At 39.7% G+C, this 22,027-nt stretch overlaps 1 protein-coding gene across 1 annotated transcript; it reads right to left on the bottom strand.

The window, feature by feature from the left end:
* Window positions 1-232: 232 nt before the first annotated feature.
* LOC117298447 (intraflagellar transport protein 80 homolog) lies at window positions 233-20,545 on the bottom strand. The gene is made up of 17 exons (XM_033781716.1): window positions 20,441-20,545; window positions 19,102-19,326; window positions 18,204-18,383; window positions 16,475-16,584; window positions 15,492-15,719; window positions 14,958-15,082; window positions 14,076-14,249; window positions 12,322-12,396; window positions 11,725-11,773; window positions 9,169-9,345; window positions 7,883-8,018; window positions 6,937-7,084; window positions 5,423-5,594; window positions 3,945-4,034; window positions 2,963-3,135; window positions 1,605-1,728; window positions 233-895 (listed from the first exon to the last, which is right to left on the bottom strand). The coding sequence occupies exons 1-17, from the start codon at window positions 20,475-20,477 to the stop codon at window positions 803-805; spliced, it is 2,316 nt and encodes a 771-aa protein (XP_033637607.1). The 5' UTR covers window positions 20,478-20,545; the 3' UTR covers window positions 233-802.
* Window positions 20,546-22,027: the final 1,482 nt, after the last annotated feature.

Below are 22,027 nucleotides of genomic sequence, written 5' to 3'. Positions count from 1 at the left end.
CGCCGCTGCTAAAACAAAGGAGCACCTGTGCAAAAGGTTGTGATCCAATTGCTATTAAATCGTGCATTGTTTCCGCTACGCGGCGCTATATGATTTTTGGTTGTCAAACAAACTCACAAACGTTCCCAACCAGTAATTTGTGTGATTTTTCATAATGTTATACTTTTAAAATACATCAAATAACAAGGATCTCTATGTCAGTTATATAAAACAAATATTGAGTGGCTTTAATTTGTGGAATGGAAGGAATATTATCGCTCGGTAAAATTTGGACTGTTCCATTTCACTCGGCTTAGCTCATGAAATGGTCCAATTTTTACCTTGTGATAATATTCCTCCCATTCCACTCTGAGCCACTCAATATTTGTATAATATACCCCCGGAAGTGATAAAATATGTTTAAGAGCGCCCTCACCCGGTACTCACATCGCGTTAGTAAGTTTACAAAGAGAAGTCTCCTCGATCCACTAAAGGTTAAGTGGTGGTCCAAGACAATTCCTACCTTCCATCCAGTTAGTAGTAAATAAGCAGGAAACTTTCTTTCAGAACTAAGAAATCTCCCGAGTTACGAAATCTACTTTGAGGCAGTAGAATAAAAAGCAAGACCAAATTCCCAAAGAACGAAATCTCCACAGCAAGGTAGAAATACACACACAGTGTTACCGCAAACTGAGTACACATTGATTTCACTTGTTGTAAAACTTATAGTGTGGAATGTAATCATACATTTACTTGTTGTAGGGTTTTGATGCTTCTGTGGTGCTCTTTGCTGGTGGGGGGGGGGGGGTGGGGGTTAGGACTTTTACTTGCTGTAGGGTTTAGCATTGGGGTTCTCTCGTTCCTTCTGATATTCCATCTCCATTTTAGCTTGAATCTTCTCCCAGTCCACTTCAACCTAAACGACATAAATACGTTCGACTGTTAATACACTATTCATCTTGGTAAACATTTTTGGCTTAAAGGCACTGAACACGTTTGGTAATTGTCAAAGACCAGTATTCTTACTTGGTGTATCCAAACATATGCATAAAATAACAAACCTGTGAAAAACTGGACTCAATTGGTTATTGAAGTTGCAAGAAAACGATGCAAGAAAAAACACCCTTGTTGTACAAAATAGTCTGCTTTCAGATAGGAATAAAAGGCTTCTGGCCAGAAGTCTTTTATTGTGAGAAATTACCTCTTCCCAGGAACTATGTTACTTCAGAGGGAGCCGTTTCTCACAATGTTTCATACTATCAACCACTGCCCATTCTCGTTATCAAGTAAGGTTCTATGCTAATATTTACTTTGAGTACTTACTAATAGTGTACAGTGCCTTTGACTAACACCACAATTATGCATATATGGTGACAGCTTGGCGCAAACATGTTTTTTTTAAGAGGGAACCATTACGGGCTGCTTAATGGCCCATGGTGAACCCGCAAGCTGGCTGCCTAATTTTCATGCTAAGCTGTGAAATACTCTTAAGCAAATTTTTCTACTAGTTAGCTTGAAAATTTACTTCCAGTTAAACACCACTATACATTTGGTCCCAGGTGACAGTGGGGTCTGAATATGTTATGACATTGCTCAATCAGGCCAGAGATAACACTGCAACTTACCCCGCTAGAGTACTGCAAGAAACGTTTGTTGGTCTCTTTCTTCTCAAAGTTCTCAAGGAACTGTTGCCGATGCGCAAGTACCGTGTCCACATGGGTCTTGTGTTTCACTGCCAACTCTAGCCCTCTGAGGTCAAAGAAATACATAATATCAATAAATATCAACGCTGGGAAATGAATTATTATGGCTGCTTACTGATAGCTTAGAGACATCTGCAGGAGTGTGAGGACCCATCCCATTTAAACCACCAACCTTTCCAAACATTCATGATACATTCTCACAAACACAGTTTTTGCACTCCAAGGCAAAACATCTAAAACCATTTGTTTATCCACAGAGGATTCTCAAAAACTAGGGTCAGAAAGTGAATTTTAAAATTTGGGGTAACATTGGTACATGATGCCAAACAGTCTGAACTGAATAACGGTGAGAATTTATAAATTTTGCCTTTTTTTCGGAGAGGATTTTCTGAAACCACGCCGAGCTCACTGTGAGAACAAATAAAGCACACATAGAGCCTCATTTTGGTGAGGTCCAGTTTTGACATCAATTTTCCAACCTCCCTTTTAATTGTTGGGCTAACGTTCTATAAACTAATACACTGGGTGGTACACATTCATGACAAAGTTTCACCAATTGAGGGTCGCAATGCCCAGTTTAATGATCAATCATTCATAAATACCTCAGACAGTTTGCTATTTCTATTGGTGGAGAGCGCGTCAGGCGGGGGTGTTTAAACGGTTGATAATGACCAGCTGGAGCTCTGTTTATTACCGGTTGTTTTCGGATACTACGCGCTAGTCTTGGTGCAAGACGTTTCTTGTTACAGGCGATGCAGGCGCTGTTTGCGAGTTTGCCGCGCTGTGCATGAAAGGAAAACGAGAAACGTCTGGCACCAAGACTAACTAGCGCACGAAGCATTTCCGAATACTGTCTCAGTCATAAAAATGCATCGCACGCACAGAACTCAAGGGCGTCGGAAAACGGATAAGTTTTACCGAGTTTCTTACTTTATTAAGCCTTTTAACCAAAAAGGCATTTGTGAATGGGAATCAAAGAGTAGTGACTCGTTCTTAAACTGCTGTTTAAAACCTTGCATGGTCGTGGTCGTGCGATAAAGGCCCCGCCTTTTGCTCGGGCCTTAATCACACAGCCACGACCCTGCCGGTTTTAAATGGCCGTTTAAGAACTCATCGCTACCCTTTTATTCCCTTATTACATCTCCTACCTATCCCAGTTATAGAGTCCTACATTCATCATGATAGCTCTGAATATAAGTGGAGCTTGTAGAAGGATTCCTTCAGTTAACGTTCTATAAACTAACTACACACAATAACTGATCAATCATTACATCTCCTACCTATCCCAGTTATAGAGTCCTACATTCATCATGATAGCTCTGAATACAAGTCCAGCTTGTAGAAGGATTCCTTCAGCATCTTGTGAGTTACCACAGAATAGTGCCATCTCTGCATTACGTACATCTTTCAGTGGTAACTCCTTAATGTGTAGGATGTACTGTACTTTATCAGCCTGTAGAGACACAACAAATGGAGTGAACACTACGTGGCCCAATTTCAAAGAGCTGCTAAGCACAAAATTTTGCTTAGCATGAAATTTCTTCCTTGATAAAAACAGGATTACCAACCAAATTCCCATTTGTTGCATATTGCTTGTTACTGGTACTCAGCTGTTGTTTGCTTATCCTGAAAATTACGTGGAAATTTGGTTGGTAATCCTGTTCTTATCAAGGAAGAAATTTCATGCTTAGCAAATTTTTATGCTAAGCAGCTCTATGAAATTGGGCCCTGGTAAGGTACCGAGCAAAAACTTCACTCAGCTCTCCAGGAATTGAACGTAGTTCTGTTGCGAATTGTCTGTTGCAAATTTGTGACAACAAAATTTGTATCGCATTCGCAGGAAGTACATGTATGAACCTTGCTTAAAAGGGTCTATGTACTTTTTGTAGGACAAAAAACACAATGTCAACAGATTAACACTAATTGTACACAGTTTGAAGATGATGGTAGAAAGCCTCCCTGAAAATATTACTTGCTGAGGTGCTGTAGTTTTTGAGATAATTTTCGTCTCAGTGATCATGAGACAAAAACATTTTTAGCATGTAAAAACGTATTTTCATGACATTGTTTTACTCATTTCTAAAAAACTACAGCACATCAGCAACTAATAATTTAAGGTACGCTTTCTACTATCATTATCTTTGAACGGTGTAAGTTTAATGTAAATCTGCGGACATTGTGTTTTGTGTTACAAAAAGTACCCGAATCCTTTAATTAGAAGGTTTATTTGTAGAGGTGGCGTTGAAACCGTTGGATACTTACAGCATCTATGGCTGCATAAGCAACTTCTACCGTATTGAGTTCCTTAGCATAAGAGCCCATAGCAGCAAGGCACGCCCATAGAGCTTGGTCCTGTGGTGAAAAAAACATATACAATCATAAATGTAACAGACTGGAATTGTCAAACTGGATTAAAATGAGTTTTACAAAAGCTGAGTCAACTACATGTGGCTTTGAATTGATGTCCGCAGGGCCCAATTTGATAGTGCTGCTTAACAGTAAGCAAATTTTCATGCTTACTGTAGTAGCACAAATTGCTAAGGTTCAAGTGAATTTCACAGGTTAGAAAAAAAATTAAGTAGTCATACTGCGCGTTCACAATGGGCATTGTAACATCATTTATTTTCGTGCAGTAAGCACCAAGGGTTAGCATGTTTTTTTCTTGTGCTTAAGGTTAGTAGGGCTCTAAAATGGAAATCGCACAGTAAGCGCAAAATTGGCTGCTAAGCCCTAAGCTCTATGATATTGGGCCCATGGGCAACATGCTTCAAGAAGACAATGGAGAATTCGTTGTCATGTCTTGGTGCCCTTTGAAATGGTCAAGTTACCTCAAAGAGACGCACTTTACAAATGGAAAGTCTCAAAGTCAGGTATGTTCTACAATGTATGTGCAAAAGAACATTCCTATTGGCACACACCAGCAACCTACTGGACCGCTAGAAAATTCTAGAAAAACCGCATCATTGGTAGGACATTAGTATTTTTACAAAGAAAATGTATGTGCAAAAGAACATTCCTATTGGCACACACCAGCAATCTACTGGACCACTAGAAAATTCAAAAAAATTGCATCATTGTGAAGAAGGTACGAAGGTACTAAGGTAAGACATTAGTATTTCGAACCCAAAATGGAACGTTCCAGTGGCCCAATCGAACTGCCTATGGGATGTGCATGCCCTGGATTACTTATTCGATCCAAGACGAGCGTTCCTATCATGGTGACATTCGAGCCGCTCCCTAAAGAAAAATTGCCCTTACAAGAATAAAGTACAAAGCCTGTGTCTGGTCCACAGTGTAGTAATCCTGTCCAAGTAGTAGTAATAAACAGGACAGTTCTTTTCACAACTGAAAAGTCACCACAATTCGAAAATCTACTCCGCGATAGTAGAAAATTCTCCAGAATTCTGAAACAATCTACTCTGCGATAGTAGAAAATTCTCCCAAATTCTGAAAAAATCTACTCCGCGAAAGTGGAGAATTCCCTCGAATTCCAAAAAATCTACTCTGCGGCTGTATTATAAATATAGCCAGACATGTTCTCAAAAGAACAAATCCAGCAAATAGATAAACAAATGGTGTTACCGCAAACCAAACATACAGTGTGGGATTGCATTAAAGCCTACCCTGTATGTAATGGGAGTATCACACTTTACCATAGTTGCTTCTTCCTTCAAATGAACATAGTATCATCCCATGTGTTTTGGTGTTAAATAAACCAAATAAATTGATTCTACTCTGACCTTGACAAATCTGCACAGCCTAACAGCATCTTCCCATCTCCCATTATTGACTAGATCATGAAGCATAGCTGGGTACGGTGAGATACCCGTACTAACGAGGGCGCCGTCTGCTCTGCGTATCGTGAGGTGGTTACCCAAAAAGTCTACAATCTGTGGGTTCTTGCCAAACTCACTGTCAGGAATGAAAACTTCATTTTTAGTTTTATTGTTAAAGGCAGTGGACACTATTGGTAATTATGCAAAATAATTATTAGCATAAAACCTTACTTGGTAACGAGTAATGGGGAGAGGTTGATAGTATAAACATTGTGAGATACGACTTCCTCTGAAGTAACGTAAATTTCGAGAAAGAAGTAATTTTTCACGAATTTGATTCCGAGACCTCAGATTTAGAATTTGAGGTCTCGAAATCGCATCTGAAAGCACACAACTTCATGTGGCAAGGATGTTTTTTCTTTTATAGTTATCTCGCAACTTCAACAACCAATTGAGCTCAAATTTTCCCAGGTTTATATTTGATGCATATGTTGAGCCACGTGAGAAGACTGGTCTTTGTCAATTACCAACAGTGTCCAGTGTATTTAAAGGAGGGTTGAGTTAACAATGTAGAAACAGCTACTGTAAGTTGTGTTGAATTAAACCTAGAACAGCTGTTGTGTAACATCTTGCTGATTTGAACAGTGTGCTATGATTATCTTTATGGGAGGTCTTAGACTTTATATAGAGAAAGAAAACCTTTGGTTTTTGGAACCGTTTGATTGTTTTAATCCTTTATCTTCAAGTACGTGCTAATCCTCCAATCAGATTTGAATAATGGAGTGGTGATAAAAATATCACTACCTTTGTCTTGTGTGTTCTATGTCACGCGCCAAATTTGCTTGAAGATAATGACGTTATCACACGTGCGCTCTCGGAAATACAGAAAATATAGCAAAACTGCATCCCAAATCCATGGGGCGCAGAAGCGCTATATTTTTCTGTATTCCACTCGCGCTTGTGTGATTACTTATAATATAAATATAGTGATATGCAATAAAACAAACCTATAACAATCTGAAAGCTGTATGTGACAGTAACAGTTCTCAGATTCAAATTTATGATACAAACTGATGACAACATTAATGAAATTATTCTCAAAGAGCACATCTTGCTTGTCCTTGCTCTTTGATTGCACATAATGTAGTGAAATGCAATGGGCCTTGTCGTTGTGTGCACTTTCAATAAAAAAAGTACAAAGGAACTGCAAACCACCATTGATGTCAATCGTAATGATGTTCTTGCTTATTTTCAAAGTGGCAATTTATATAGAAAGGCTTGCGGTAACACCATGTAATGACTATCTCTAATGAGTTTGGGTGGATCTGAAAAGAACCGTTGGTCGTGTTGAAACCAACGGTTCTTTTCAGAACCACCCCAACTCATTAAAGATAGTCATTACATGGTGTTACCGCAAACCTTCCTATATCGTATTTCCACCATGCAAAGTGTCAATTGTTGCCTTTATTCATGCATACCTTGCATCTTTAACCATGATGGTTAGTGGTAGTAAATCTCTATCTACATAAGCAGCACTGGGGTAGAACCACACTGTCAGTTTGCTATCCTGTAGAGCTGCTAGCATGTTAGTACCATCATTAACAGCCAAGCTCGATATCATATTACCTGTAACAATTGTTTAAAGAGAATGAAACAAAACAGATATGCCTTACTGTGGATCACTCAACCCCCATGCCAAAGGGCATGTATTCCATTGTCTCAAGCAGCTACCTCAAGCCAAAGGATAGAGAGTGCCTGAACCAGCTGCCTATCTGGAAGCGTCCTATAATTATCCATAATATAGGACTCCTATAATAAGTGTTGAAGGGCCACTTGGTATACATGGCAAAATAAAGGATGACATATGATGCATGTTCTACCAAACAGATGACAAGGATCTATGTGTGATGTATATATAATAGGTGATCACCTATTTTTGCAAAACAACAGTTTTCTTCTGGGCTTACTAAATGGATGTGCTAATTAAGCAGGACCCAGTTTCATACAGCTGTTTTAAAAGCAGAAAATACTGCTCAAAAAATGTCCTTGCTAAGCAAAAATTGTGTTGGGCACCAGTCTCAATCAAAATCGTTTTATGTAATTTTGGCTGGTAACCAGTGTCAAATTAAGCAAGATTTGTACGTGCTTAGCAAGTTTTTATGCTTACATGTTTTATGAATATTAATTTTGGTTTTTACCCATACACCGATAAGTGTTAGCACTGAGTACGTACTTTCCAGAGTCCTGTGAAAAAAATATCACATGCATATGTTTTATTTACTCGAGTGGGATTCAAACCCACGACCCTTGCCATTCTAGAGCAGTGTCTTACCAACTAGACTACCGAGGTTGCCCGGTATTTAGGGGCCAGCTCAATGAAGTTGGCCACCCTATTCTTTCATGAGGAGATTCATTTTGACTCACCTAATTTGACAATCTTGGGTGCTTTGCCGACATTGCGAACTGTACTGAGATATAAATCCCTGTTCTTATCAACGATAGCGATGTGTCTCTCACTAGCTGGTCCACATTGGTCTAAAGCAATCTCAATGATCTCCAGCTGTTTAAAGGAATAAATACAAAGCCAGTTAACTTCTAGGAAGTCTGCCGTACTACCTTACCCATTTGCCTTGTCAAAGTTTGTAATAGGAGACTTTCCAACGCTAGGCGGCAGCAGACATACCGGGTAAATTTCCATTGTTTACGTAGTTCTGAACATGCGCATAATTCTGAGAACAATGGATTTACCCGGTAAGTCTGCTGCCCTCTATCGTCCCAGAAAGTCTCCCATTGATAAATACTGGGGTGTCATGGCCGAGTGGTTTAGAGCATTTAATTCAAGTTCTGGTGGTTTAGTCGTCAGGAGTGTGGGTTCGAATCTCACCCATGACACAAGACACTTCATTATAACTGCTTCTTTTCACCAAGGGGCAAATGGGTACCTAGCTGCAAGGGTAGAGGTTGATATTGTATTTGAAAAAACGTTTGTAGTGCCAGGGCAGCTGAGCCTGGAGCCATGTACTCCCCAGGGAGCTGAGAAAGATTCAAGGAATGTCCTTGGCACTACTAATGTAAAGTGCATTGGTACCTTAAAATGCGCTATACTACATAAGAACTAAATGTTATTATTATAGTTGTTATTATTATTTCTTCTAACAGCTTGTGTATGTCTGGTAGGAACCAGTCATATACACTCTACAATAGGCAGTATCGGAAACAACATGGCCTCTCCCTCTAAGCATGTGCATGCGTGTGCCAGAGAAATCAAACCGGGAACACTGAGTGCTGCGTGCTTTATTTTAAACCTATATGTACCTGTTTAGATTTGATATGGCCAGCCCTACAAGATTGTCACTTTCATACCAACAAAGGGGTTATTTGATACAGTTTATATCTGGGCCCAATTTCATAGCGCTGCTAACGGTAAGCAAATTTTCGTGCTTACTGTAGCAGAAAAAAATGCTAAGGTGCTAGCGTATTTCACAGGTTAGCAGAAGAATCGGACGGCAATATTGCGCGTTTACTGTTGATTTTCATTGTGCATTGTAACGTCATATGTTTTCTTGCAGTAAGCACCGGAAGGTTAGCATGCCTTTTCGTGTGCTTGCAGCGCCATGAAATAGAAAGCATGCAGTTAGCACAAAATTGGCCGTTAAGAAGTACTATGAAATTAGGCCCTGGTCAGTAGACCACCAAAGTGGCACTCCTACCTTATGAGCTAGCGGCTTGCTGTCTACTTGCCGACTAGTCGCAGCATCAAATAGATGTACCAACTTCTCATCAGTCTTGTCCCTCACAGCCACTGTGTCATTACTAACACATAATGACTGGGCACTCAGTGTGTCTGAATGCATTCCGGCAAACTTAGGTGATGACAACAGACGACCCTACAAGTAGAAAATCAGACAAACAACATCATCTTTGTTAAGGGATTTGGGTACTTTTTGTACGACGCAAAACAAAATGTGACATTCTTTTACTCATTTCTCAAAAACTAACAGCAACTCAGCAAGTAATATTCTAAGGGAAGCTTTCTACTATCATAATCTTCTAACTGTGTAAGTTTAATGTAAATCTGTGGACATTGTGCAAAAGTACCTAAACCAGGGTTTCTACTTTTTGTAGGACACAAAACACAACGTCACAGATTTACATTAAACTTATACAATTTGAAGATAATGATGGTATAAGCTTCACTTTAAATATTACTAACTGAGGTGCTTCAGGTTTTGAGAAATGAGTCAAACAATTTCACAAAAATAATTTTCATCTCATCAGGAGACAACAACAGGCCTCAAATTTCCCGGCGGCCACGACGGCCATGGCCGCCGGTGCCCTGCTTACTGGCCGTGGTGCCCCGAGAAAATCTGACATTTTCGCGGCCAAAAAGGCCGTGCCCTTTTTCTCTGATGGCCGCCGTGCCCTTTTTGAGATCAAAATTTATGTTTTGATACACCACCATCCGTCTGTGTGCACATAAAATCAAACACTTACATGTACATTCTAAATTAATACACGCAACAGAGCGCGGTCGGTTGAATGCTCATCACACGGAATTTAAACGGACGGCAGCATATCCATGCAGTGCATGTGTGTGTGCACGATGCAGAACGAACGACAGACGTGCATCCATCATAGACATTGTGTACTCGAAGTTTATACACGGGCCGGATGTACTTGCAACGACCATTTGAGAACAATCGCACTGGTACTCATCTTGCAACACGCGTACCCACGCAAGGTTGTCCATGATGGGTACCAGCTAATCACAATTTCGGTTCCATTCGAGGTTGGGCGTCCGCCTATTCCACTGGTATTGTGCTTGTTCACTGGTACTCGTACATGTTTGTGCATGTGGGCCATGTTACGTAAATCACGCATCATGTACATGTACATGAAAGGTACATGTACATGTATGGTACATGTACATGTATGTCCGTTGAATAAATCTCCGCTCTGCACACAGTCAAGTGACAGCTCACTGTTTACGTCCGGGCCGGCCGTCGCAACAAAATCTCCGCTGCACACAGTTAAGTGACAGTTCATTGTTTACGTCCGGGCCGGCCGTCGCAACAAAATCTCCGCTGCACACAGTTAAGTGACAGTTCATTGTTTACGTCTGGCCATCGCAACAAAAAATGGATGCTTACTTTTACTTCCCATTAATCAATAAAATTAAATACATTTAAAAATACTTGATGTTTTTTTGTTAAAGGAAAGCAAAAGTAATGAAATGGTTCATTAAAATAGCCTTCATGGACCTGAACAGAAATTGTTTCATGATCTTTATTTTTTATGGCCTTGATGCCCTTTTTGAAATTTTAAGTTGGCCTTGGTGCCCTACCCCATGGCCTTGGTGCCCTTTCAAAATTTGACAAATTCAAGGCCAAAGTGGCCTTGCCCTAAAAATCGGGAAATTTGAGGCCTGCAACAATATTTTAGAATGTACAACGTATTTATGCGAATTTCTTGAAAGCATTGCTCTGTGGTTTTCACCACTATTTTTCTCAAAAACCTGAAGACTAATTTAGCAGAAACGTCTTCAGGTAAATAATAAAACATACATCTATATACATCTTCATTCACAGTGAGTAGGGATTCATCATGTCAAGGCCTAGAACTTGATCTACAAAAGGTATCAAAAGTGAAAAACTATAATCCAGCTGTCATTTTATTTTTTTTATGAGCGTGTTGGTAAAACTAAAGATACATTAGTGGAAATGATTAGAAAACTTATTCAAAATGTTAAATCTTGAACCATTTTCTTTTAAAACATACACCAGTGCCTGTTTTCCTGCTTAGTGCTTCAATATATACAAAACAAAAAGTTTTCTCAAAAGACTAGCTTTATTTTTGATATGCCAAATCAGTACACATTCAGTTTCCAGTATTTTCTTCAAATCATCCAAACTGATGACAATTTTACCAGTTACCTGGATGGTACAGTTAAAGAGAATTGGAACTGGAATTCATGAATCACTTCAACTTTATACTATTTGAGAATTAATGGCCAGCGAGATTTGAAAATAGCAAAAACCTCATATTTTCCCTTCTTTCTGACAGTCTGCTCAAACCTACCATCCCGGCCATATCTCTCGTTGGGGCCCCCTGCCCCCTTTCAATGTTGGTTCTCATTGTTGCACGGTATTCCAGTCAACATTGAGTGGGGGGAGAGAATGTTTATTGTCAGGAGAAGTGGACAGGGGGTGGCCCAATCATTTTGGCCGGGATCGTAGGTTTAATAGTGCAAGACTGCATTAACTTACCTCATATGTATAAAGATGAATTCCAGCACTGTCTACAATAGCAAAATGCCTGAAATGATATTAAAAGATAGTTTAATACAGGGTTTTATTATTATGTCCATACTCATGAAGTCTTTAAAAGGCAGACAGATTTTTACCAACATGAACAGGCAATTCTGATGGAAAAACTGAAGTTTAGTAGCTGAGGTAATGTCAACATATTGTTTACGTTAAGAAAGAGATGTAAGAAAGAGATGTGTCAACAAATCCTCAAAAGGAAGATATCCACATCGATTATCTAACAGTCCAAAATAATGTAAAAATATTATAGTTTAATAAGAGAGTGGCTACAAAAACAGAACAATTCCAGATATATCAAAATAGAAAACAAAAGTGAAACAAACTGATGAAAATAAAGTTGTGATTTGGGATTAGATTTAAACTCAAGATGTACAGTACACGTAGTATCAAGAGTTGTTGAGTTCAGCATGTTGCGTCAAGCTCAGGAAATAAAATTTAAAGAATTATTGAAACAAAATGAAAGAATTTTTTTAGGATGAAAACAAAATTGACAACAATAATGGGGAGAGGAATTGCAATACTTGAATTTGTACTTACTTCTCAGCTTGGATAATCAAAGTAACTGTGCCTTCCTTCAAGTCAAAGATCATTGGTGTGTTCCAGTTTTTAGTGCTACGTAAAAATAGAAAAATTTTTCAAACTCAACAGATTACAAAGCAGTGTCTGTTTCTGCTTTTAAACTTTTAGCTTCGTCCAACTTGGAGGAATTTGCCACTCAGGAAATCTTTATTTATCAAGATTTCAACCCGCTAAATCCAACCCCAAAATCTTTGTACGGATTGAGTGATCAGTTAGATTTTATGCATTGTTGAAACTCAACGTGTTACAAGCCTCAACTTTCATCATTGAACAGAAACTCTACATCCAGCTTTATTAAAGGCAGTGGACACTATTGGTAACTGTCAAAGACTAACCTTCACAGTTGGTGTATCTCAACATATGCATAAAATATCAAACCTGTGAAAATGTGTGCTTTCGGATGCTTGATTTCAAGACCTCAAATTCTAAACTTGAGGTCTTGAAATCAAATTCGTGAAAAATTACTTCTTTCTCAAAAACTACGTCACTTAAGAGGGAGCCGTTTCTCACATTGGTTTGTACTATCAACCTCTCCCCATTAATCTTTACCATGTAAGGTTTGATGCTAATAAATATTTTGAGTAATTACCAAGTGTCCACTGCCTTTAACACATTGCAAATATTGCAAGAATTCAGTCACAACCAAACTTGAGTGCATGGTGATTTAGTCTATTTAAAAAGTTTTTTTTATGAGATATCGCCCAACTCACAAGCCAGATGGCAACTTCAAGGTGGGAGCTTCATTTAACTGATTTAAGCTATCGACCCAAGTCAACTGTTACCACTGGGGCACGTTGTCACATACTCTACTCCTGAGGCTGAAACAGGGTTACCCCCTTGACAGTTCGTAAGGATGTAGGCATGGGTATCACTCACCAGGAGCTTGGTTGGTATAGAATATTCTATATCTTCCCAACCTTCTAGAAGCAATTATTGGGTGTGTTCGATAAGCTTCCCTGGGTTGTCCCCGCGGTGCTCACTAGGGTGAGCCCCTGGCAAGAGCTAAACTAACGCTCACTCACCTTCTCGTGATGACGTCATGCACCTGGACCAACCCCACAAGCAGGGCACTTGGGGCTGAACCGGGTGAGCCCCCTGGAATAACATCAAAGCTATTTCAACATACCGGGGGCAGACCGGGGTCGACCCAGGGAAGCTAATCGAACGCACCCATAGTTACTTGCTTTGCTTAAGGGCACAAGTGTCATGACTGGAATTCAAACCCACACTCCGCTGCTGACAGCAGTAGAGCTTGGGTCCAGGGTAGACTACTCGGCCACTGTTACCCATTTATGCTAAGCAAGGTTTGAGTGAGATAAAAGTCCAGTGTCACTCTTGAAACACTTAACCTCCACTCAATCAATTCACATAAAACCATAGAAATAGAAACCGGAGAACGCTGAGTGTCTCATTGTGAGCGCGGTTTCGTTGTGAGACCATTTTTATGGTCGCGCATACGCCATTTTTGTTACGCTCGTATGGCAAAATGTTTTGCCATACGATGACATCATCATTGACAATGAACACACTAGAAAAGGTACGTGCACTGACATCTTGCCATTTTACCATACACGCATCTCACATGATGATATTTTTGCCATACACACGTATCGCGCGGTATTGATACGCCGGGTCCACAAACGACACAGAGGATGGCCGAGCTCAGCGTTCTCCGGGTTCTATTTCTATGCATAAAACCTAGTTTCTCTTACCTATAGACATAACATTGTGAGGATGTAGCCACCACAACGTAATCAAAGCCAACAGACGTCTTGATGATGCGATCTCTGAATTCTAACTTCTCTTTGGCATCATTGGTGACGTTTCTCACGTGAATTGTCTTCTTGGAAACCACAACAACTTCAAAGTTCTTCCATTCCAACCGCCTAGACAGTAGAAATAATATAAAACAGTGGATTTGAATAGATTGGCCACTAGTACACTCCTTCAAAACATAACGTGTCAAAGTACCAACTGGAAACATTTCCTGCTCAGATACATTTTCACTGTTTTCATGAAGAGGTAATTCTTTAAAAAAAGAAATGAATTTTGGCAAATGTATGTTTGTACACATTTTGGAAGTTATTATTGACACCAACATGTTCCCCAAATTTCAAGTGATAAAGTGTTTAAGTGTTTGAAGTGTTTAAATTTCAAGTGTTTAAGTTTCGTAATTACACTAATTAGCTTAATAACCATTTCACAAAATGTACAGATCATCATTTTTGTTTAATACATAGCGCTAAAAACAAATACTCTGCCTTTTGCATTTTCACAAGGAGATACTGAACAGACACTGAACAGACACTGAACAGACAATGAACAGACACTTTCGTTTCAACATTGATTTGACCGAGCAGCGACAAAATAGTTAAACTTTAAACGTTGTTTTCTCCAAACATGAAAGTTTGGTTGATCTGCTTCAGTTGATGTGCAAACAATCTAAATGCACAAGGATCCTGGTTTTAATACAGATAGTTTATTGACGGTTTTCATATCCACATTTCTGTTTAAAGTTACATGTCGACAATTTTGGGAAAATGAACTATTCTCTGACTAAGAGATTTTATCATTCCTTAACATTTCAAACATACCTTTCAATAACCTGTGCAAAGATGACATGTCCATTACCACACGCACCTGCTACTTGTGTACCATCACCACTCCATGCTATACTGAATAGACTTCCTGTGTTAGGTTTCTCTAGTGCATAAGACCACTGTGTTACAAACCAGAAATGGATCCATCAAGAGTTAACACAGGATTGAGAAAACTACAAGTACATAAGACAATGAGATCAGGGTAACTTCATGGCTCTGCTTACCGTCAAATTCTGAGCTCACTCATCACCATTCTTTGCTAACATGGCAAGCGCAAAATGTCTGCGCTGCGCTAGCTGTGTAAGAAAAGAATGCCTGGTAACATTGACTACGCACGTGCACAAGCGAAAATTCCCTGCCAACCCAGAAAATACACTTGACATCAGTGCATAATTCCCTGCTTCCATAACACTGATTCTTTGCTTACAATAAGCAGAGCCATGGAATTGGGCCTAGATTGCTTTATCCCCGAATATTCTTTATCCCCAATGCAAATTTAACATCTATTGAGTGTTAGCAATGACTCACCCCACTCTTGTCACACAGCCGTAGTGTATTGAATGATCCGATAGCAAAGAGTTGTCCATCAGGGGCCCATGATACAGACACAATGGGATACTCATGTGCGTGGCTGCTGTAGAGCTGTCTGCCATAGGAATCCCATACCTTATAGCGACAATCTTCCCCTCCAGAGAGAATAAGGTTATTGACTGGGTTCCAATCCACCTTCAGGATCACACCTTCATGGGCTTTCCACTGTAGTAAGAGATCATAATAATAATAATAATAATAATACTAATAGTAATAGAAACTTTTAAAGCATTGGCCGCAAGTACTTGTGTCACACTCTGACACTGACATAGTTTAAATTAAAGAGGAAGGGAATTAACAATCTCAATTCTGTGATGCACTCATTTCCCAATAGATATAGAGTCCTCAAGTGAGTGGGGAAAAAATTACAAGTCTCTAACATCACATGTATTCGATACCCTTCCAGTATACCTAAATGACATCTTTCTGAGAAAAACTGGTGTGTTCATTTTAGTATAGGGATGGTTTGGTTATATTTTTATATAGTTTTAAATGATTCCTGTAAGTGGCGGCTATCCGCTGTTGGATATCAATAACAGTAAAAATTAAATAATAAAAAATAAAAAAAATAACCAACTTTTTCAGAGCAAAATTTGAAACATATCATCATTGGATTTCAACAACTAATGGAATCTTATTATTATTATTGGAAAACGAGTACATCACAAAATTGAATTTTACGTTTCTCTTTAACAAATACAACACAGACCCCCAACCCACGGGTACCCTGAAGTAGTTGCACGCTCACGCTTTGACTGTGAAACCACAAAGGGCACCTGACAACAGGTATAACAACACAAATCCCAACCCATGGGGACCCCGAAATTGACCCCAGAGTGCCACTTGATGTGAAAACATGGCGGCGCCCACATCCAAAATGGCGATTTAAGGATCATTTATAGTATAGAATAAGATCTGACCTGTACTGGTTTAGCGTTGGCTTGTAGAGACTTAATGATGAGCTGTCTACCATTGGTGAATAATACCTGGTCAGAATCTGGAGACCATCCTATTGAATACACAGGAGATCCTATACAAAGAAGATCAACCAAAATACAAAGTAAAGACTTTATGAAGGGTAAAGCCCGGTTCATACTTCCTGCGAATGCGAAGCAAATTTGACGTGAATGTGACGTCTTAACTATCCTTTCGCAGCGTCTGCAAGTGAGTTGAACAGAGCTGAACTGCTGCCAAATTGGTTGCGAATTTTGTGATGTCAACATTCGCTTCACATTCACATTAGCAGGAAGCATGAATCGGGCTTTACAGCTTAGAATTCTCAAGTAATAAAACCACAAGGGAAACTGACCGGCATCTTAGATATGGTTAATACGTTGTCCTTGACCAATAAAATGAACAATAATTGCTTCTTATCACCAGGTAGTAAGTTGGTTCAGATTCAAATGTTGCAATTTTTCTGTATCAAGCTCGAATAATCAGACATTTCCCTCCTGATGCATTGACGTCATCCAGCCGCCATCTTAGAGGTAAAACGATGACGAAACAATCAAAACGCACGCACTTGTACGCTTTTTTACCTCTAGTAGAGGGCGCCCTACTGATACAACATCATGTGCTTAAAGGAACACGTTGCCTTGGATCGGACAAGTTGGTCTATAAAAAGCGTTTGAAAACGTTTGTTATGAAATGCATATGGCTAGAAAGATGTTTTAAAAGTATAATATAATTGTCCACACAAGTATCACTCAAAATTGCACGGTTTTCCTTTTATGTCGCGAACTAACACGGTCAGCCATTTATGGGAGTCAAAAATTTGACTCCCATAAATGGCCCACTGTGTTAGTCGACGAGGTAAAAAGAAAACCACACACTTTCGAGGCATATTTGTGCAGATCATTGTATTCTACTTTTACAACATCTTTCGAACCATTGCATTTTATAACAAACGGTTACAGAACGCTTTTCAAAGACCAACTCGACTGATCCAAGGCAACGTGTTCCTTTAAGGTCTATTCGACAAAGCAGGACCCCATTTAAAATAAGTTTTTAAATTTTGGTCCATAGATGAAATAGACCCCTTGCACTGGTCACCACCGCTGATGTCAAATAGTGAAAATTTGATTTGGTTTTACCCTAATGCCAATTTGCAACTAAGATCTACTAATTGGAAATATGCACGTGTGTACGCGCTGCGCATGACTCTCAGACAATGATAGCTCTTTATTGACCTAAGTGAGGGGACTGTTTTGGGCTTGTGATGTCATACGCAAGGGGTCCTGGGGTCGATTTCACAAAGAGTTAGGACTAGTCCTAACTTAGGACTAGTCCTAGGAGATATACAAATTGCATGGATAGTCCTAAGTTAGTACGAGTAACTGGTCCTAACTCGAGTTAAGACTAGTCCTAACTCTTTGTGAAATCCACCCCTGGCTCAGTAAGCTACATGTATGCAGCAGTATGACTTGATTTGAAACATTGAGATGTTGCCACCTCACTATTCATTTATTAACTTGAATAAAATCCGTCACAACTTAGAAGTACATGACAAACGGCAAACTTTTTTCTTTTCTGTTTTCTTTTTTCGATGGTCCACCATTTTGAACATAATTGTTAACCAATTGCAAACTTAAATTATGTTCTACCTGAGGCATCTAAGTTGTTATTCTGTTCCACTATGGTATTGCATACCTGTTTGTGCTAGTGTTGAGCGCAGCATTCCACTGCGTGACCATATCTTGACTTGACCATCTTCTCCTGCTGTTGCCATAGCTGTCCCATCATAGCTCCATCTACCAGACAACACAGCCCCTCTATGAGCATCCACTGACTTCTCAACACGGCCAGACTTGGAGATTAACAGGAACTTTCCTAAAAAGGAGGACAAATTGTACAAAACAGATCTTAAAAGAATTGAGGCTTTGCATGGAGGATGCAGAGTTGATGTGGGTTTTGATTTGTGGTACACCATGTATGTGATCTCACTATCCCTGAGTTTGATTTATCACAATATTTCTTATAAAGCGCATATCACCGTGAGGTCCCTATACGCTGTAAAAGGAAATCAACAATTGTTGTACAAAGTAAACAGATATGTTTTTAACCGGGTTTCGAATTGTTCTGATGTCTCAGCCTGTTTGACAACCTCTGGAAGACTGTTCCATAACTGAACCCCATTAAGGTGATCCCCCTATGCTGCCGCTTCCCAGGTCGTATCATAAACTTGGGTGTAATCCCTGCAGTTAATTGCAGTTAATTCCCAACAAGGTTATTGACAAAATAGGGAGACGGCTAACATAAAGCTAGATAGCTCAGTTGGTAGAGCGCCGGATTGTCAGTCCAGAGGTCATTGGTTCAAACCCCACTCCTGTCAATTTTTTTTTGTTCGACAGCAAATCATTCTTAGGACTTCTGACACGATGCAGCCAATGTTAACAGCTCTTAGTGTTGTGCATTGGAGGCAGATGGTATGGTGCACCCATTTTTAATTCTACTAAATGTTACCGAACCTTGAATACAGTCTGGTTCCTAGTCATCCAACAACCATCAGTATTCTTTAATGTTGTTGTCTTCTAGATATAAGACTTACCATCCGTGGATGTCAGGACAAACACATCTGACTGTGGTTGTTTTGTCTTGCCACCCAGCCCTCTTGGAAAGAAATGAATATCTGTAGCATAAACATCGTTAGGAAGCTTAGCAAGAGTTGACGTCTCATCTGAGAGTAGCTTCCATCTTAGGATTTTGTGGTCATCACTGCAGGAATAGAGCTCTTCAGATGTTGTCCAAGCTACGCAGCTTACTAGTTCTGAATGTACTCGGCAATTAAAGAAATCAACAGTAAATTAACCAATTGTTAAAAACAATATTCATAAATACCACAGACAGTTTCTCTACTCCTATTGGTGGAGAGCGCATCACGTGGGGGTGTTTAAAGGGTTGATAATGACCCGTGTTTATAACCGGCTGGCTTCCGCGTGTCAGGCGCGCAAGAACTCATAGCTATTAGTAACAGCGCATAACCTACTTCTAAGTGCGCGTGCGTAATCTATTTCTAAGCGCGCGCGTGTACACACGACCCACGCGCAGCAGACTCTTACAAAAGTTTTTGAAAAAAAAATTTCACACCTCAAATTTTCAACTGTCAAAGTGTCTGTAATTGTATTTTTGTAACGTTTTTAACCAAAAGGGCATTTATGAATGGGAATAAAAGAGTTGTGACTCGTTCTTAAACGTCCGATTAAAACCTTACAGGGTCGTTGCCGTGCGCTTAAGGCCTTCGCCTTCGGCTTGGGCCTTTATCACACGGCAACTCGACCCTGCTGGCTTTGATCGGCCGTGTAATAACTCGTCGCTAGCCATATTATTCCCTTAATAATACTCCATTTATAAGGCGTTAATACAGCTTTTTCTAAGCGCACAATCAATATTTTCTACGTTTAAATATGATATGAGACCTGCTCCTTTAACATAGTACCATGTAATGGTTTGCAAGGTGCTGGACAAAATGCTGCCAATCCAGCCAGGAACACCCGGTTGAACCCCTTTTCGAAAAGTGCACTGGGTTCTTTTACCTGCGTTACACAACACAATGGACCAACGGCTTTACGTCAAATATGAAGGACGAAGCAATGGTTAAGTGTAATGCTTTTAAGGACACAAGTGTCACGGCTGGGACTCGAACCCACACTCTACTGATCAAAAACACCAGAGTTTGAATTCGGTGCTCTTATCCGCTAGGCTATGTATGACACACCACGTCTTCACCTATTAACTGTTCAAATTGGTGAGACATTATCAACAGCTCATTTTGCTTCTCTAAAAAAAGAATTAATCAAGGGTTTACCTTGATAAACTTTGGCACATTCTTCTGTGAACACAAGGCAACAAATGATAAATCAATAAGGTGAATTAAATTAAAAGGATATGTTTAGGGTCTTTAGCAAGTGACGTCTTGAACCGCATGGTGAATAGCAGACTTTTGGTTTATCTTCGTAGTTGATGTTGATTTCAGTAGCACAGAATAACTCAGTTATAACTCAGAATAACAGAGAAGTCTTCAAATTTGTCTTCCTGGCAAGAAAAAACACACATTTAACAAATTTGTATCATAACATTTTGAAAGCACTAAGCAGTTATAAAAGCAGTGTTCATGAAATATTGTCACTGCGTAGGAATCAAGTTGATTTAGGGTTGCTGGTTACTGTTTAATTCTCGATAAGGCCCTGGCAATCCAAGTACTGCCAGGAGGACTGGGTACATCTAATGTGCTGAGTCATGTTATATTAGCACCTTACCAGTGGTCGATGCGGGCAGGCTTTTTGGGGTAGCGTGATGCAAACAGTCTGATTTCTGAGTATGAATAAACAACATCATGAGGCATAAGAACCCCAACTTATTAGTCTTTTGAGTGTGTATTTATACCGTCATTAAGTCTACCTAAGGCAGTAGAACCCCTTGTTAGGTGTTAAGGACCCAGCGGCTTGCCAAGGCAAAGGCACGAGGAGTAGGGACCCGTGATTCTGAGGACTTTTGTGACAAGTAAGACCAGAGGAGCCAAAGCGACCGAGCGCGAGTCCCTGTATACTATTTATAAAACCCAGTATTCACTACATGTTGGACTCTGGAATTAAACATCAACTGATTCTATGGTCAGGAAGACCAAACCAAAGAGGCTTGGCTGGCAATGTCTTTTAATTTATAAACATCAATGGCTACCACAAGATGTGGACACAAAACTTCTGAACGAATGATGGAATGATGAATCTGAACTTCAAGGTTCTAAAAGCATCCCAATGGAATGAAAACATGAAACCACTGACCGCTGAATGAAACTTAACTCATTGAGTGGGCCAGCCTCAGCCCGACTGCCCAACTTCATGACTTCCTTGGCAAGCTTGGCAAGCTAAATAATAATAAAAACTAATCATGCTAATATAATATTAATAAATAAATTCCAGTCAGCAGACTTTATTACTTCATAAACTTTATTTACTAGATTTTAGGAAAGATTAAAGTACAAGTTCAATGTTATATTTCAATGTAAAGAATTACTTTATACTTGTCAACCAAAAGTTTGATGACCTCTACAAGTTAAATTCACCTGTGCCGTACTTAGCCAAGGATTATTACGACTTAGAATAGAGTAGTGCAAGAGGCATTTTGTTGTGAGACGCTAGCTCTTTGCGTTGTTTGCGCACCCTAAAAGCTCTAAAAGACGAGCCAAATGTGAGCTCGGTGTTCAGATTGTCACTTGTTCTAACCCGGTGAGCAGCGGCTAGACTGTTCTAGGAGCGCGTCTTACAACCAGCGAGTGTTCAATTGCAGATGCACATTGACGCTCCAACTCATTGTCAACTACATAGGCTTTAGTTTACGTGCGTTATGCACATTATACAGAAATAAGTGAAGACATCTGAGACCGAATAAAAGTGTTCTCATCATTGGACGAGTAACTTGATCTCTGAGTGTACGTTCTTGCTGAGTCTATTACTTGAACAGGCAGTTTCCAGCCC

Source organism: Asterias rubens, chromosome 13, assembly GCF_902459465.1.
Source record: "Asterias rubens chromosome 13, eAstRub1.3, whole genome shotgun sequence".
Taxonomy (NCBI): domain Eukaryota; kingdom Metazoa; phylum Echinodermata; class Asteroidea; order Forcipulatida; family Asteriidae; genus Asterias; species Asterias rubens.
This window is presented reverse-complemented; position numbering and strand designations above follow the sequence as displayed.